Genomic DNA, 16,232 nt, shown 5'->3' on the forward strand with positions numbered 1-16,232 from the left:
TGCTTTCTAACTTGTCATCCAGCCTCCTTCTCTTCACAGCTTGCTCACAGGACTGCCCTCTACCGTGTGACCAGAGTTGGTTAAACTCAGTCTTCCTAACTTGTGATTATCTTCTGTTCTCAGGCCCCAGGATAGCTCCATTTTAAGCATTAAGTCCTTCTTGAGACAGTGCCAGGTCTCAGACACCACCTCAGGCCTCTGAGTCCTACAGAATGATGACATGTGTTCTCTTTCACTGCTGACATTCTGATAGAGCAGTTGTTCCCTCTCAACCTTCCCAGTTCTGAGACCCTTTTATACGTTTCCTCGTGTTAGGGTAACCCCAGATGATACAGTTATTCTCGTTGCTACTTCCTTTTGCTACTGTTATGAATCATAACATAAATATTTGATATGCAGGATATCTTATGATTTGTAACCCCTGCAAGAGAGTCGAAACCCACAGGTTGAAAACCACTGTGCTAGAGGAATCTCCCTTCTTACCAAAACCTGGTATTGGACTTGAGCCTTGCGATAACTGTGAGTTTATCCTGTATTTGGGTCTGCCAGTCTCTTTTCACCAGGCCTGTGTGGCTTTTTCCTTCCTTTAAAAATTAAATAAAACCTACTACAGATCTTAATCTGAAAAGAATTTGGCCTAGGTAGAAAACCCAACCTGGAACACAGGTGTGGCTTGGAACTATGAAGAAATCTATTTCTTGAACTGTAGATGTCATCACCATTTCTAATCTACAACAGCCTAGAGCACTGAAAATGCATGGTGAGACCTCACCTCTGTGAAAGAGTATGTTCACACAGAATTGAAATGGGATTGTGCTATGAACTCCCATACTGTTTTTATAAATATTCCTTTGTCACTTTAATTGTAAATGCCAATATTTTAATCATGTGATAAACCATTAACAATTAGCATTAATTTATATTTCATAGAAAGGATTAAGAAATTGTGTTAGAACAAAAAAAAATCCTAACTCCAGAGTCACTGGACTAACTTGAAACAAATAAAAACATTGTCTTGAAACAGTAGAAGAATGAAAGAGAGAGAGAAAAAGAGAGAGAGAGAGAGAGAGAGAAAAGAAAAAATTAAATAAAGAATTAATTTTTAAATTTAGCATAAACAGTAAAAGTCTTCCTTGTAAGTGTGTGATATTAGTCTTTATTCCAAGTCATCCCCTCCCCAATTGTCCTCCCCACCTCCTGCCTTCCTTCCTGGTCTCTTACAATCTGTCTTCTGCTTTTTTATATATATATTCTTTTTTTAATTTTTTATTAGATATATTTCTTTGCTTACATTTCAAATGTTATTCCCCTTCCCGGTTTCCTGACCATAAGCCTCCATTCCTTCCCCTCCCTCTCCCCCATACAAGTATTCCCCCTATACATCTCCCTTATTGTGTCTTCTGCTTTTTTCATGGTTCCCTTAGGATGCGGTTTCTGATTCTCTTTCCCCACCCTTCAGCTTGTCTTGCTTCTTTTTGACATTTGATGCCCGTCATTTTCTCTGTGGTGTTCAATGTGTTTTCTCTTCTGGGGATATAATTTATCCTTTTTTCCCCTTATTCTGACCCCTCTTTACTATATCAGTTGGAGACAGCTTCTGGCCCCTAACATTATGTACAGTCTATTTTCCTTTCAAAGTCTCCACATACAAAGGCTTTAATTTTGCTTATACATGTTTTAAATCTTGTTTTGGGGTGTGTGTGTGTGTGTATGTGAGTGTGTGTGTGAGTGTGTGTGAGTGTATGTGAGTGTGTGTGAGTGTGTGTGAGTGTGTGTGTGAGTGTGTGTGAGTGTGTGTATGTATGTATGTATGTGTGTGTATGTGAGTGTGTGTGTGAGTGTGTGTGTATGTATGTGTGTGTGTATGTATGTGTGTGTGTGAGTGTGTGTGAGTGTGTGTGTGTGAGTGTGTGTGAGTGTATGTGAGTGTGTGTGTGAGTGTGTGTGAGTGTGTGTATGTATGTATGTGTGTGTATGTGAGTGTGTGTGTGAGTGTGTGTGTATGTATGTGTGTGTGTATGTATGTGTGTGTGAGTGTGTGTGAGTGTGTGTGTGGGTGTGTGTGTGTGGGTGTGTGTGAGTGTGTGTGTGTGTGAGTGTGTGTGAGTGTGTGTATGTATGTATGTGTGTGTATGTGAGTGTGTGTGTGAGTGTGTGTGTATGTATGTGTGTGTATGTATGTGTGTGTATGTATGTGTGTGTGTATGTATGTGTGAGTGTGTGTGTGAGTGTGTGTGAGTGTGTGTGTGTGTGAGTGTGTGTGAGTGTGTGTGTGTGCACGCACGCGCGCGCGCACGCACAGAATTCACAGAACACATCTAGGTGCCACTTGTCTTAGCCCTTCCATCTTGTTCCTGTTGACCACTGTTGCTTAGCTAGCACTGAAGAGGCAGAGGCAGGGGAATCGTGAGTTTGAGGCCAGCCTAGGCTACATAGTGAGATACTCTTTCAGAAACCAAACAGTGCTGAGGAAATTGCTGAATGGGTAGAAGCACTAGGTATACAAGCTGAGGAGCCGAGGTCAAATCTCCAGACCCCACATACAAAGGTGCACCTGTAACTCTAACACTGTGAGGGGCAGAAATCGGAGGATGTCAGGGCATTGCTGGCCACCAGCCTTGCTCTAGCTTTGACAGAGACCCTGACTCAGGGGAATAAGGTCTATCATAGCAGAATTGAAGTCCTCCCTTCTAAGAACAATCTACCTTTGATGGAGAGACTCCTACTTACCTGGCTACTTTTATAGCCTTGGAATTTAAGGTTGGGAGATCAAGTTCTGAATATACATAGCTATTTTGTTTCTAAATGGTTCAGCTGACCGTAGGGAGAAGTAAGTGAGAGACCATTTGAAGAACCAGAAGAGACCTGGAAATTTGTTGGAGGAACCAATCAAGGAGAATTAACTCCTTCTGGAATCAGAAGTAGCATTATTACATTTGCTTCTTCTATAGGAGTTCTCTATTTTTGCAACAAGGTAGTAAATTATAAGGGCAAGAAAACTGTGGTCTAAATTCAGTGACAAGCTGAGGTTGAACACAGTGAACACATCCTCAGGCAATTATTTTATTCACAGCCTCCAGTTAAAGCTGAGTAACTGTTTGCTTTAGAAGTAGACATTCCAACTTCATTGTGAATATTTTTCAATGACACACTCTCTCTCTCTCTCTCTCTCTCTCTCTCTCTCTCTCTCTCTCTCTCACACACACACACACACACACACACACACACACACACACACAAATATTTGGTAGCTTAGGCTCTCTATTCTGTTACTAGCAAGCTATAGCTGTTACTTGGGAATCTGATGGTGCTGTGGTTTCCATGGCAAAGGGAGATGACTAGTTCCCTTTTCTCTACTGATGCACAAAATAGCCTCTAGCCTATAAAAATGGAACAAAAATCCAATATCTCTTTAAAGACTTTTGGAGAAGCTTGCAGACTTTGCTCTTAGCTGAGTCATAGACCATCAAGAATTTTCCAGTGAGACAGCATCTGGTTCTTGACTCTACTGTATGAAATTCATTTTCCTGTTTGTACTCAAAATACAGGAGGAGGATGAGGAAGAGGAGGAGGAAGAGGAGGAGGAAGAGGAGGAGGAGGAAGAGGAGGAGGAGGAGACAACGACAGTAGTGAAGGCACTGGACAGGGCAAAGTGACTGCATTGTTGTGTGGAGACAGGAGAATTTGCATAATAACACCCTTTGCATGTTATGTGCCGTGATATGAATGAACTCATTATGGACCATGTGAAGGGTGGCGGTGTCTGTGCCTATATGTTCCATGCAGTCTAAATGGTAGATATCCAGTACTGTTGAGATGGTTGCTTTTGGTCTTAATTTTAGGGAACAAGGTCTAAACTATAGCATCTAGATATGTAGATGACCAAGAGCTCTCAGGAAACAGATCAAAATGGCTTTCAGTCTGAGAGAGCCTTTTTCTGCCTTTGAGTTTATGCACTCAGCCATATGGGGGTGATATGAAGAAGTGGAAGGAAAGCTGTGGAGATGCCTCATGGAGATTCCATTCTTTTACAAACATAGCTTCATACTTCCCTATTCAATAAATCCTAAGTGTTTAAATTTGAAATGCATTGTTTGAAATAAGTGAATGATATTCACAGATTGATGGAAAACTAAATTCATTTCAGTGTTATTTAATATTGCTCTAATCGGGGTCCAGGGTATTAGAAATGACCATTTGAATCTTTCCCCCATTTTCTTCGTACTGATGCTTTAATTTATAGTCTTGCACTATAGATACTGTGCCATTGAGATACATGTCCAGTCCTTTGCTACTCAGACTGGCCTTGAACTTCTTTTTTTTTCTTTTTCAAGGGAAAATTTATTTAAAAACCACATTGCCAAATGGCTGTATTTGGATAGCTTCTTGCACAAGTACTAAATTTAGGAAAAACATTTTTCCCATAAAACGAGTCTTTTAACATCAATGACCTATTTGTAACGATAATCATAATTTGGATCATAACATTTTCTCTATGATATTTTTAATTCCATGACACTTTGGTATGTAACCAATACAACTTCATTTTGCTTTGTTCCTTTATAAATTGAACTTATCTAATTACTGTTCCTTAGAAGATTTTTTTTTCCTTTTTTTTATTTTTATTTTTTTTATTATCTTGAGTATTTCTTATATACATTTCAAGTGTTATTCCCTTTCCCGGTTTCCGGACAGACATCACCCTCCCCCCTCCCCTTCCTTGTGGGTGTTCCCCTCCCAAACCTCCCCCCATTGCCACCCTCCCCGCATAGTCTAGTTCACTGGGGGTTCAGTCTTAGCAGGACCCAGGGCTTCCCCTTCCACTGGTGCTCTTACTAGGATATTCATTGCTACCTATGGGGACAGAGTCCAGGGTCAGTCCATGTATAGTCTTAAGGTAGTGGCTTAGTCCCTGGAAGCTCTGGTTGCTTGACATTGTTGTACTTTTGGGGTCTCGAGCACCTTCAATCTCTTCCAGTTCTTTCTCTGATTCCTTCAACGGGGGACCTATTCTCAGTTCAGTGGTTTGCTGCTGGCATTCGCCTCTGTATTTGCTGTATTCTGGCTGTGTCTCTCAGGAGCGATCTACATCCGGCTCCTGTCGGTCTGCACTTCTTTGCTTCATCCATCTTGTCTAATTGGGTGGCTGTATATGTATGGGCCACCTGTGGGGCAGACTCTGAATGGGTGTTCCTTCAGTCTCTGTTTTAATCTTTGCCTCTCCCTTCCCTGCCAAGGGTATTCTTTTTTCTCATTTAAAGAAGGAGTGAAGCATTCACATTTTGATCATCCGTCTTGAGTTTCCTTTGTTCTAGGGATCTAGGGTAATTCAAGCATTTGGGCTAATAGCCACTTATCAATGAGTGCATACCATGTATGTCTTTCTGTGAGTGGGTTAGCTCACTCAGGATGATATTTTCCAGTTCCAACCATTTGCCTACGAATTTCATAAACTCGTTGTTTTTGATAGCTGAGTAATATTCCATTGTGTAGATGTACCACATTTTCTGTATCCATTCCTCTGTTGAAGGGCATCTGGGTTCTTTCCAGTTTCTGGCTATTATAAATAAGGCTGCGATGAACATAGTGGAGCACGTGTCTCTTTTATATGTTGAGGCATCTTTTGGGTATATGCCCAAGAGAGGTATGGCTGGATCCTCAGGCAGTTCAATGTCCAATTTTCTGAGGAACCTCCAGACTGATTTCCAGAATGGTTTTACCAGTCTGCAATCCCACCAACAATGGAGGAGTGTTCCTCTTTCTCCACATCCTCGCCAGCATCTGCTGTCACCTGAGTTTTTGATCTTAGCCATTCTCACTGGTGTGAGGTGAAATCTCAGGGTTGTTTTGATTTGCATTTCCCTTATGACTAAAGATGTTGAACATTTCTTTAGGTGTTTCTCAGCCATTCGGCATTCCTCAGCTGTGAATTCTTTGTTCAGCTCTGAACCCCATTTTTTAATAGGGTTATTTGTTTCCCTGCGGTCTAACTTCTTGAGTTCTTTGTATATTTTGGATATAAGGCCTCTATCTGTTATAGGATTGGTAAAGATCTTTTCCCAATCTGTTGGTTGCCGTTTTGTCCTAACCACAGTGTCCTTTGCCTTACAGAAGCTTTGCAGTTTTATGAGATCCCATTTGTCGATTCTTGATCTTAGAGCATAAGCCATTGGTGTTTTGTTCAGGAAATTTTTTCCAGTGCCCATGTGTTCCAGATGCTTCCCTAGTTTTTCTTCTATTAGTTTGAGTGTGTCTGGTTTGATGTGGAGGTCCTTGATCCACTTGGACTTAAGCTTTGTACAGGGTGATAAGCATGGATCGATCTGCATTCTTCTACATGTTGCCCTCCAGTTGAACCAGCACCATTTGCTGAAAATGCTATCTTTTTTCCATTGGATGGTTTTGGCTCCTTTGTGAAAAATCAAGTGACCATAGGTGTGTGGGTTCATTTCTGGGTCTTCAATTCTATTCCATTGGTCTATCTGTCTGTCTCTGTACCAATACCATGCAGTTTTTATCACTATTGCTCTGTAATACTGCTTGAGTTCAGGGATAGTGATTCCCCCTGAAGTCCTCTTATTGTTGAGGATAGCTTTAGCTATCCTGGGTTTTTTGTTATTCCAGATGAATTTGCAAATTGTTCTGTCTAACTCTTTGAAGAATTGGATTGGTATTTTGATGGGGATTGCATTGAATCTGTAGATTGCTTTTGGTAAAATGGCCATTTTTACTATATTAATCCTGCCAATCCATGAGCATGGGAGATCTTTCCATCTTCTGAGGTCTTCTTCAATTTCTTTCCTCAGTGTCTTGAAGTTCTTATTGTACAGATCTTTTACTTGCTTGGTTAAAGTCACACCGAGGTACTTTATATTATTTGGGTCTATTATGAAGGGTGTCGTTTCCCTAATTTCTTTCTCGGCTTGTTTCTCTTTTGTATAGAGGAGCAACTGATTTATTTGAGTTAATTTTATACCCAGCCACTTTGCTGAAGTTGTTTATCAGCTTTAGTAGTTCTCTGGTGGAACTTTTGGGATCACTTAAATATACTATCATGTCGTCTGCAAATAGTGATATTTTGACCTCTTCTTTTCCGATCTGTATCCCCTTGATCTCCTTTTGTTGTCTGATTGCTCTGGCTAGAACTTCAAGAACTATATTGAATAAGTAGGGAGAGAGTGGGCAGCCTTGTCTAGTCCCTGATTTTAGTGGGATTGCTTCAAGTTTCTCTCCATTTAGTTTAATGTTAGCAACTGGTTTGCTGTATATGGCTTTTACTATGTTTAGGTATGGGCCTTGAATACCTATTCTTTCCAGGACTTTTATCATGAAGGGGTGTTGAATTTTGTCAAATGCTTTCTCAGCATCTAATGAAATGATCATGTGGTTCTGTTCTTTCAGTTTGTTTATATGATGGATCACGTTGATGGTTTTCCTTATATTAAACCATCCCTGCATGCCTGGGATGAAGCCTACTTGATCATGGTGGATGATTGTTTTGATGTGCTCTTGAATTCGGTTTGCCAGAATTTTATTCAGTATTTTTGCGTCGATATTCATAAGGGAAATTGGTCTGAAGTTCTCTTTCTTTGTTGGGTCTTTGTGTGGTTTAGGTATAAGAGTAATTGTGGCTTCATAGAAGGAATTCGGTAGTGCTCCATCTGTTTCAATTTTGTGGAATAGTTTGGATAATATTGGTATAAGGTCTTCTATGAAGGTTTGATAGAATTCTGCACTAAACCCGTCTGGACCTGGGCTCTTTTTGGTTGGGAGACCTTTAATGACTGCTTCTATTTCCTTAGGAGTTATGGGGTTGTTTAACTGGTTTATCTGTTCCTGATTTAACTTCGATACCTGGTATCTGTCTAGGAAATTGTCCATTTCCTGAAGATTTTCAAGTTTTGTTGAATATAGGTTTTTATAGTAAGATCTGATGATTTTTTGAATTTCCTCTGAATCTGTAGTTATGTCTCCCTTTTCATTTCTGATTTTGTTAATTTGGACGCACTCTCTGTGTCCTCTCGTTAGTCTGGCTAAGGGTTTATCTATCTTGTTGATTTTCTCAAAGAACCAACTTTTGGTTCTGTTGATTCTTTCTATGGTCCTTTTTGTTTCTACTTGGTTGATTTCAGCTCTGAGTTTGATTATTTCTTGCCTTCTACTCCTCCTGGGTGTATTTGCTTCTTTTTGTTCTAGAGCTTTTAGGTGTGCTGTCAAGCTGCTGACATATGCTCTTTCCTGTTTCTTTCTGCAGGCACTCAGCGCTATGAGTTTTCCTCTTAGCACAGCTTTCATTGTGTCCCATAAGTTTGGGTATGTTGTACCTTCATTTTCATTAAATTCTAAAAAGTTTTTAATTTCTTTCTTTATTTCTTCCTTGACCAGGTTATCATTGAGTAGAGCATTGTTCAATTTCCACGTATATGTGGGCATTCTTCCCTTATTGTTATTGAAGACCAGTTTTAGGCCGTGGTGGTCCGATAGCACGCATGGGATTATTTCTATCTTTCTGTACCTGTTGAGGCCCGTTTTTTGACCAATTATATGGTCAATTTTGGAGAAAGTACCATGAGGAGCTGAGAAGAAGGTATATCCTTTTGCTTTAGGATAGAATGTTCTATAAATATCCGTTAAGTCCATTTGGCTCATGACTTCTCTTAGTCTGTCTACATCTCTGTTTAATTTCTGTTTCCTTGATCTGTCCATTGATGAGAGTGGGGTGTTGAAATCTCCCACTATTATTGTGTGAGGTGCAATGTGTGTTTTGAGCTTTAGTAAGGTTTCTTTTACATATGTAGGTGCCCTTTTATTTGGGGCATAGATATTTAGGATTGAGAGTTCATCTTGGTGGATTTTTCCTTTGATGAATATGAAGTGTCCTTCCTTATCTTTTTTGATGACTTTTAGTTGAAAATTGATTTTATTTGATATTAGAATGGCTACTCCAGCTTGCTTCTTCTGACCATTTGCTTGGAAAATTGTTTTCCAGCCTTTCACTCTGAGGTAATGTCTGTCCTTGTCTCTGAGGTGTGTTTCCTGTAGGCAGCAGAATGCAGGGTCCTCATTGCGTATCCAGTTTGTTAATCTATGTCTTTTTATTGGGGAGTTGAGGCCATTGATATTGAGAGATATTAAGGAATAGTGATTATTGCTTCCTGTTATATTCATATTTGGAAGTGAGGTTGTGTTTGTGTGCTTTCATTCTCTTTGTTTTGTTGCCAAGATGATTAGTTTCTTGCTTCTAGGGTATAGCTTGCCTCCTTATGTTGGGCTTTACCCTTTATTATCCTTTGTAGTGCTGGACTTGTAGAAAGATATTGTGTAAATTTGGTTTTGTCATGGAATATCTTGGTTTCTCCATCTATGTTAATTGAGAGTTTTGCAGGATACAGTAACCTGGGCTGGCATTTGTGTTCTCTTAGGGTCTGTATGACATCTGTCCAGGATCTTCTGGCCTTCATAGTTTCTGGCGAAAAGTCTGGTGTGATTCTGATAGGTCTGCCTTTATATGTTACTTGACCTTTTTCCCTTACTGCTTTTAATATTCTTTCTTTATTTTGTGCGTTTGGTGTTTTGACAATTATGTGACGGGAGGTGTTTCTTTTCTGGTCCAATCTATTTGGAGTTCTGTAGGCTTCTTGTATGCCTATGGGTATCTCTTTTTTTAGCTTAGGGAAGTTTTCTTCTATGATTTTGTTGAAGATATTTACTGGTCCTTTGAGCTGGGAGTCTTCACTCTCTTCTATACCTATTATCCTTAGGTTTGATCTTCTCATTGAGTCCTGGATTTCCTGTATGTTTTGGACCAGTAGCTTTTTCTGCTTTACATTATCTTTGACAGTTGAGTCAATGATTTCTATGGAATCTTCTGCTCCTGAGATTCTCTCTTCCATCTCTTGAATTCTGTTGGTGAAGCTTGTATCTACAGCTCCTTGTCTTTTCTTTTGATTTTCTATGTCCAGGGTTGTTTCCATGTGTTCTTTCTTGATTGCTTCTATTTCCATTTTTAATTCCTTCAACTGTTTGATTGTGTTTTCCTGGAATTCTTTCAGGGATTTTTGCGATTCCTCTCTGTAGGCTTCTACTTGTTCTCTAAGGGAGTTCTTTATGTCTTTCTTGAAGTCCTCCAGCATCATGATCAAATATGATTTTGAAACTAGGTCTTGCTTTTCTGGTGTGTTTGGATATTCCGTGTTTGCTTTGGTGGGAGAATTGGGCTCCGATGATGCCATGTAGTCTTGGTTTCTGTTGCTTGGGTTCCTGCGCTTGCCTCTCGCCATCAGATTATCTCTAGTGTTACTTTGTTCTGCTATTTCTGACAGTGGCTAGACTGTCCTATAACCTGTGTGTCAGGAGTGCTGTAGACCTGTTTTCCTGTTTTCTTTCAGCCAGTTATGGGGACAGAGTGTTCTGCTTTCGGGCGTGTAGTTTTTCCTCTCTACAGGTCTTCAGCTGTTCCTGTGGGCCTGTGTCTTGAGTTCACCAGGCAGGTTTCTTGCAGGGGAAAAGTTGGTCCTACCTGCAGTTCCAAGGCTCAAGTTTGCTCGTGGGGTACTGCCTAAGTCCTCTCCGCTGTGGCAGCAACCGGGAAGATCTGCGCCGCTCTTTCCAGGAGCCTCCGTGCACCAGGGTTCCAGATGGCGTTTGGCGTTTTCCTCTGGCGCCTGGATGTGCACAGAGTGCAGTCTCTTCTGGTTTCCCAGGCGTGTCCGCCTCTCTGAAGGTTCAGCTCTCCCTCCCACGGGGTTTGGGTGCAGAGAACTGTTTATCCGGTCTGTTTCCTTCAGGTTCCGGCAGTGTCTCAGGCGCAGGGGTCCTGCCGCTCCCGGGCCCTCCCCTACGGGAACCCAGAGGCCTTATACAGTTGCCTCTTGGGCCAGGGATGTGGGCAGGGGTGGGCAGTGTTGGTGGTCTCCTCTGCTCTGCAGCCTCAGGAGTGCCCACTTGATCAGGCGGTGAGGTCTCTCTCCCACGGGGTTTGGGAGCAGAGAGCTGCTGCGGTCCGGGATCCGCCGGTGTGGGACTTCCGGTCGGCCTTGAACTTCTTAATGACACTCTGTAGGCCCAGGCAGATCTTAAACATGTGATCCTCCTGCCCCGGTTTGGTGGTATTACAACCTGCACCACCAGGACTGGCTTGAAATGTTTGCTCTTATTCTTGCTCAAAAAACAAAGATTTCTCCCCGACCACCTGCACCTACCTTTTGTAATACAACTAGTGTAACCCTAACTCCTTCCCTCTGCTGATCCTTTCTTGAACATAGCCACTTACGGTGCCTCTGTCAAAGTTCAAGTTCAAATCTAGCATGGCCGTTTTCTTTATCACTTCTCTTCCTAAGTTCTTACCAGTCCCTTTCTGTCTTAGAAATAAGGAGCTAGTTTAAATTGGTTTGTTTACATCTAAGACATACTTATAAGAGGCGGTGTTCATTTACATCTCTCCTGATGGCAGACAACATTGAGTAACAATGAAATGAGAACGACTTTGTACCTAGATCAACCTGTGAATTATTGTTCATGCATGCCAAACTGTGTTTTCCAAACTTAAACATACAAAGAGTATACTGAACATCTAAATGTGAACCTTAGGTTAGAAGAACCTAGAATGCCTGTTTCTGGTCATGAAGCATCATCTGTGCTAGTCGTTTTCTGAAAGTTGTTCCTCTGGGTCAAGGTGACCCTCCCTGGAAGTTCTATCTCAGGTTTACTCTAAGTGCTAAACGATGGCAGCCTGGCCTGGTTCAGAGTCATTAGACATGAACTTCATGGGTGTTTATTTTGTTGTATCCCAGTCTTGACTGCACTCCTCCTTCTGACTCTCTTGGATCTGTTCTTTGTCAGTAGCTAAAGGAAGAGCTTCAGTCTAGGGTCCAGGAGCACAGTTCCCATGCACTCTGAGCACAGCATCCCATCTTCACAGCCTTTTGTCTTTCTCTCTCCTTCCCCCAATTCTGTCCTCAGTATAGACAGAACCCACAGTCCCCATGTCCCCCAAATCTTCCCAAGGTTTACAATCCACATGTGCATTTGTGATTCAGCACAAACCAAAGTAATGTCAGACAAATCAAAGTTAAACACTTTCTAAAAATAACACAAATTGGAAAACTTCAAAACATTTAAACCATGTGATGTCCTAAACCACTTTGCTTCTTTACTTTTACAATAAATAATGAGAGGTCTGATGACTCAACTCATTTCCAGAACATTTTTACCATGCCATTTAGTCCCACATTAAAACAGGTATTTTTGTTTTTCTTTGCATAAAGCCATGTGTTAGGTCTAAAATGAGAGGGACCTTTGTTTCCTTTAATTTTTTTTTCCATTTCCTATAACAATCTAAAATCGCAACCTGACATGTTTTCTTTGGATTCTCAGCCAGAATTTTAGTTGAGGTCAAATTGTACTTATGAAACAAATTAAGCATTTTAAGCATCACAAGGAGCTCTGTGCTTCCCTGAATACCTCAGTTGTTAAGATTAGTTGTGCCAGTTGTAGAAGGCGTGGGCATGCCCCTTCGACCCAATCATTTACTAATAGTACAATGCTAAATACAAAAATAAAATACTTCGATGCATTAGTATGGCTTTCATCCAAAAATCATAAGACAAATTACAGTTCTAGAATTGCATGATTCAGCCATCAATGACGGCTTGAGCTGATGGATGAGACCAAGGAGGCAGCTGGAGTAAACTAATTCCGTGCTAGGGTCTCAGTGTCCGTAGGTTGAGCATAGAGCTTGTGAGTTTCCATAGCATCAGGTCCTCAGTCTGCCTCCTCTGTCCTTTGTCAATGGAAACATCAACACCTTGATCTTCCCAGGACCAGAGTGTGTGGTGTCGAATTCCACAGAGAAATGATCCCCTTGTCCGGACCTACTATGTGCCTAGTGACCTGCTTTTCGGTACGGGCAGTGACCTCCTCTCCTTCCACTCCTTTGCATGGGTTTCAGGAATTATCAGGTGTGGATTTGTCAGGTGAAGAATGTCACCAGAAGGACGAAGGTCACCAACCCCAAAGGACTTTGGCTTCCATTCTCAGAACAGTCAGAGCAATGAGTAGCACAGCTTCTCCATCCAGGCAGCTCTGCTATTTTGAAGAGTTAATTCGTATGGGAAGAAAACAACACGAGCATCTTTCAGGTGTCACTCCTACTAATTTCAGTCTTTCCAACATGGCTTCTTTGGAATAGATTCTTCTGTACAGATTTGGATGGGAAAGATTTTTGACTTTCATCCAATAAAATCTCTTCACTGTTTTACTGGGTTTACCTATCCCAGAAGCTTTATGATAAAATATTGAACTGCTTTCTGCACTTCAGGATTTACTGAGCTTGTTAGTACACTTACGGTTTGTGTGTGTTTGTGTGTATACACGCGCATGTGTGAGTGAATGCATACCACAGCATGCTTGTTAATGTCAGAAGACAACTCGTGGGAGCTGGGGGCTAGTTTTCCTCCTCTACCGTGTGTGTTCAGAGATTAAGCTCCAGCTGTCGGACTGGAAAGCAAACATCTTTCCTGCTGAGCCATCTTACCAGTCCCAAGCAATAATTTTATATTTGTAGTATCAATAATAACTGTATCAGAAAAAATACATAAGCTGAAATTAAATTAGAAATAATATGCATCAAGAGCCATGAACCACTGATACTCTTGAATGTTCACAAAATCACTTTAGAATCTACAGTCTCTTTTTTATCTCATTTCTTTGTTTAAAACAAAACAAAAAACTTTTTCCCAAAGGGCCAGAATTTAAGGCTGATAATATCTTCAAGTTAGTGCTGAAGCACGCTGGGAAGTGGCTGAGACTCTGGAATTTCATGTTGTGTATGTCTCACATTCTGTTCATCCCTCAGGTAAAGAGAAACTAGAGCTGGAGTTGGCATAGGTCCACAGAACTGAGACCATTGTCCATTCTTCCAACCTGCTCTCCTTCCTCAGTAGAAAAGGACAGTGCATCTTGAGCTGGGAGACAGGATTCAACTCCCAGTCCATTCAAAATCCATGGAAAGTCTTAGATCAATCAAAGTTTCCTTGACTGTATATGTAAGAAGAAACATTTCACTGACTATCAAACACAAATTACTTTAGGCACTTTGTTGATGTAAGCCCTAGAGATGGAGAGATCAGTAGATAAATTGGGTGGACAGTTGAGTCTTTATGCTCTGAACAACCCACCTTCTCTCTAAATCACAACCATGCCTGGGCTTGAGGCTAGGTTCCTCTAAGCCCCATCATATAGCTGCAAGGCATGCTAAGTTGGGATAATAGTTTTCTGTCTTCTGAGCCTCCAACACCATGAAGGTATCTGGAATAACACCATGAGTTGTAAAGACTCCTTGAAAAATTTTCCTAATGTTTTTAGAGAGAAGCATGAGTGTGCACGTGTGTATGGGTGCATGCATCTTCCTGAACATTTAATATCTAGGTTAAATAGGAATAAATACTTTAAACTCTGAGCTGTAGTATATAGCTTTTATGCCTAGTCTCAACCTGCATGTATCATTGGATTTGGGTGCTGCAATCTTTTGATTCTCCTTTCTAGACTCTCCTCTGTTCACACACATAACCTCACTTCCAAGATGAGAAAATATACATAAAATAAAAACAACACTAAGTTCTAAAGTTTCACATTAATAGATTATCTATAACCCAATGAATAGTTCTACTTCCTCTAAGGAACACTCCTCATTTCTATTTAGGATCATATGAATGTTCACAAAATATTTTAAGTGCTGATCTCCAAAGTTATGGTCATGAATGAGGCTGAGCCTACATAGATCCTTGCTTGCTTGGATCCTCGTCTGGCATTGCAGTATTCACAGTGACCTTCTTAAGCTGGAACCCAGGGCTTTTCCACCATCTGTCCACAGCCATGCTCCCTGTATTGTTTTAGTCCAGATGTGATGCTACTATTTCTGTGATGTATTTTAGCAACTTGGAAGTGTATATAGTGTGCTCGCAGCCATCTTGAATGTTGGGAACATTGAATTCTCCTCTGTGGCAACTGAATACCAGATGGACAAGAGCTACATCTGCAACCACACGGCTCTGGAAAACTGTGAGTTGTTTTGTCTCCCATCCAAAAGTGGACTCTTTCATATCTTACGCTGGGCTACATGGGGATAATTTCAAATACTGATACTCATAAGGATTCTACAAAGCATGCTCTGGTTCGGTTGTATAAAACCAAGTTGCAAAAATAAGCTATTGAGTTGGGTGTGGTAGGTCATGTACTCAGCTCTTGGGAAGCAGAAACAGGTGAATCTCTGAGTTTTACTCCAGTGTAGCATATAAGGTAGGTAGGACCACACAGAGAAATCCTGTCTAGCAAACCAAAAGCAAACAAACAAAACAAATCTTTACACAGGTGAACTGATTGCTATGGACAGTATTTCTAGAGACTGTTTTTATGACTATTTTATAGATTGGGTTTTAATATGAAAATGCAAAAAATATTCATAAGATGTAGTTGACCTGTGCAAGAAAAAGAATTAAAATTGTCTTCCAGTGTTTAGGACCTGTATCAATTAAAAAGCAATAAAAACGTGTGTACTGTTTTTACTGTTGAATTCCATTCACTCATTTATCATGGGTTAATTAATTTTTCTTACAAAAGATGCACATCATTATTGCTGCAAATCGAATTTTCCCTCAGTAGTAGAGTTTGGCAAAGTGTTCTTAATAATTTCAGACATCCCACTGATTTTCTCCAGTGACAAAGCTTTTTTCCTACTCAGATATATCTTGTTCTTTTATTTTTAATGCTGGCATACAATCCCATAATTACCTCATTTGTTATGAATTTCATTTACAGCCTAGAAAATCATAATGCTAATTTTTAAATAATTTTTCTTCCATTTTACTTATTTAATTGTTCCAGACCTGTCTCCTGTCTCCTGTCTCTAAGATACCTAATTTTTTTATCCTTCGTGGCTTTGAAAGTAGTTTGTAGTAGAGGAGAGTAGATGTTTAAGGTTGATATAGTGATTGCCATGTACCTGGAAACCTTGAGAAAACCTGATTCTCTACATATAAAATAATTGATTAGTGCCCAAGATGCTAAATTACTAGACAGGAAGTAATAACCATGTAACATCATTGATAACATGCAGTTGTTACCACCAAGACCTCAGTCATAACTGAAATATTATCAGTAGCTAGCAGAATGAGAGACATACTGTTGGTTTATGTTATTATGTTTTGCATTAATGAGACAGATACTTGAAATAA

The 16,232-nt window shown here is 40.5% G+C and overlaps 2 protein-coding genes across 3 annotated transcripts in view; one reads left to right on the forward strand and one right to left on the reverse strand.

Annotated features, from left to right (window-relative positions):
• Rps8l1 (ribosomal protein S8 like 1) overlaps positions 1–16,232 on the reverse strand; it is a 995,681-nt gene that overhangs the window by 901,618 nt on the left and 77,831 nt on the right. The window lies entirely within an intron of this gene.
• Positions 1–16,232, forward strand: part of Myo3a (myosin IIIA) — a 216,088-nt gene that overhangs the window by 117,634 nt on the left and 82,222 nt on the right. For both annotated transcript variants that reach the window (NM_001419731.1, XM_063276705.1), the window contains one exon: positions 14,934–15,060. In NM_001419731.1, the coding sequence (NP_001406660.1) occupies positions 14,934–15,060 (127 nt within the window). The remainder of the gene's footprint in view (positions 1–14,933; positions 15,061–16,232) is intronic.

Source organism: Rattus norvegicus, chromosome 17 (genome assembly GCF_036323735.1).
Source record: "Rattus norvegicus strain BN/NHsdMcwi chromosome 17, GRCr8, whole genome shotgun sequence".
NCBI classification, from domain to species: Eukaryota; Metazoa; Chordata; class Mammalia; order Rodentia; family Muridae; genus Rattus; species Rattus norvegicus.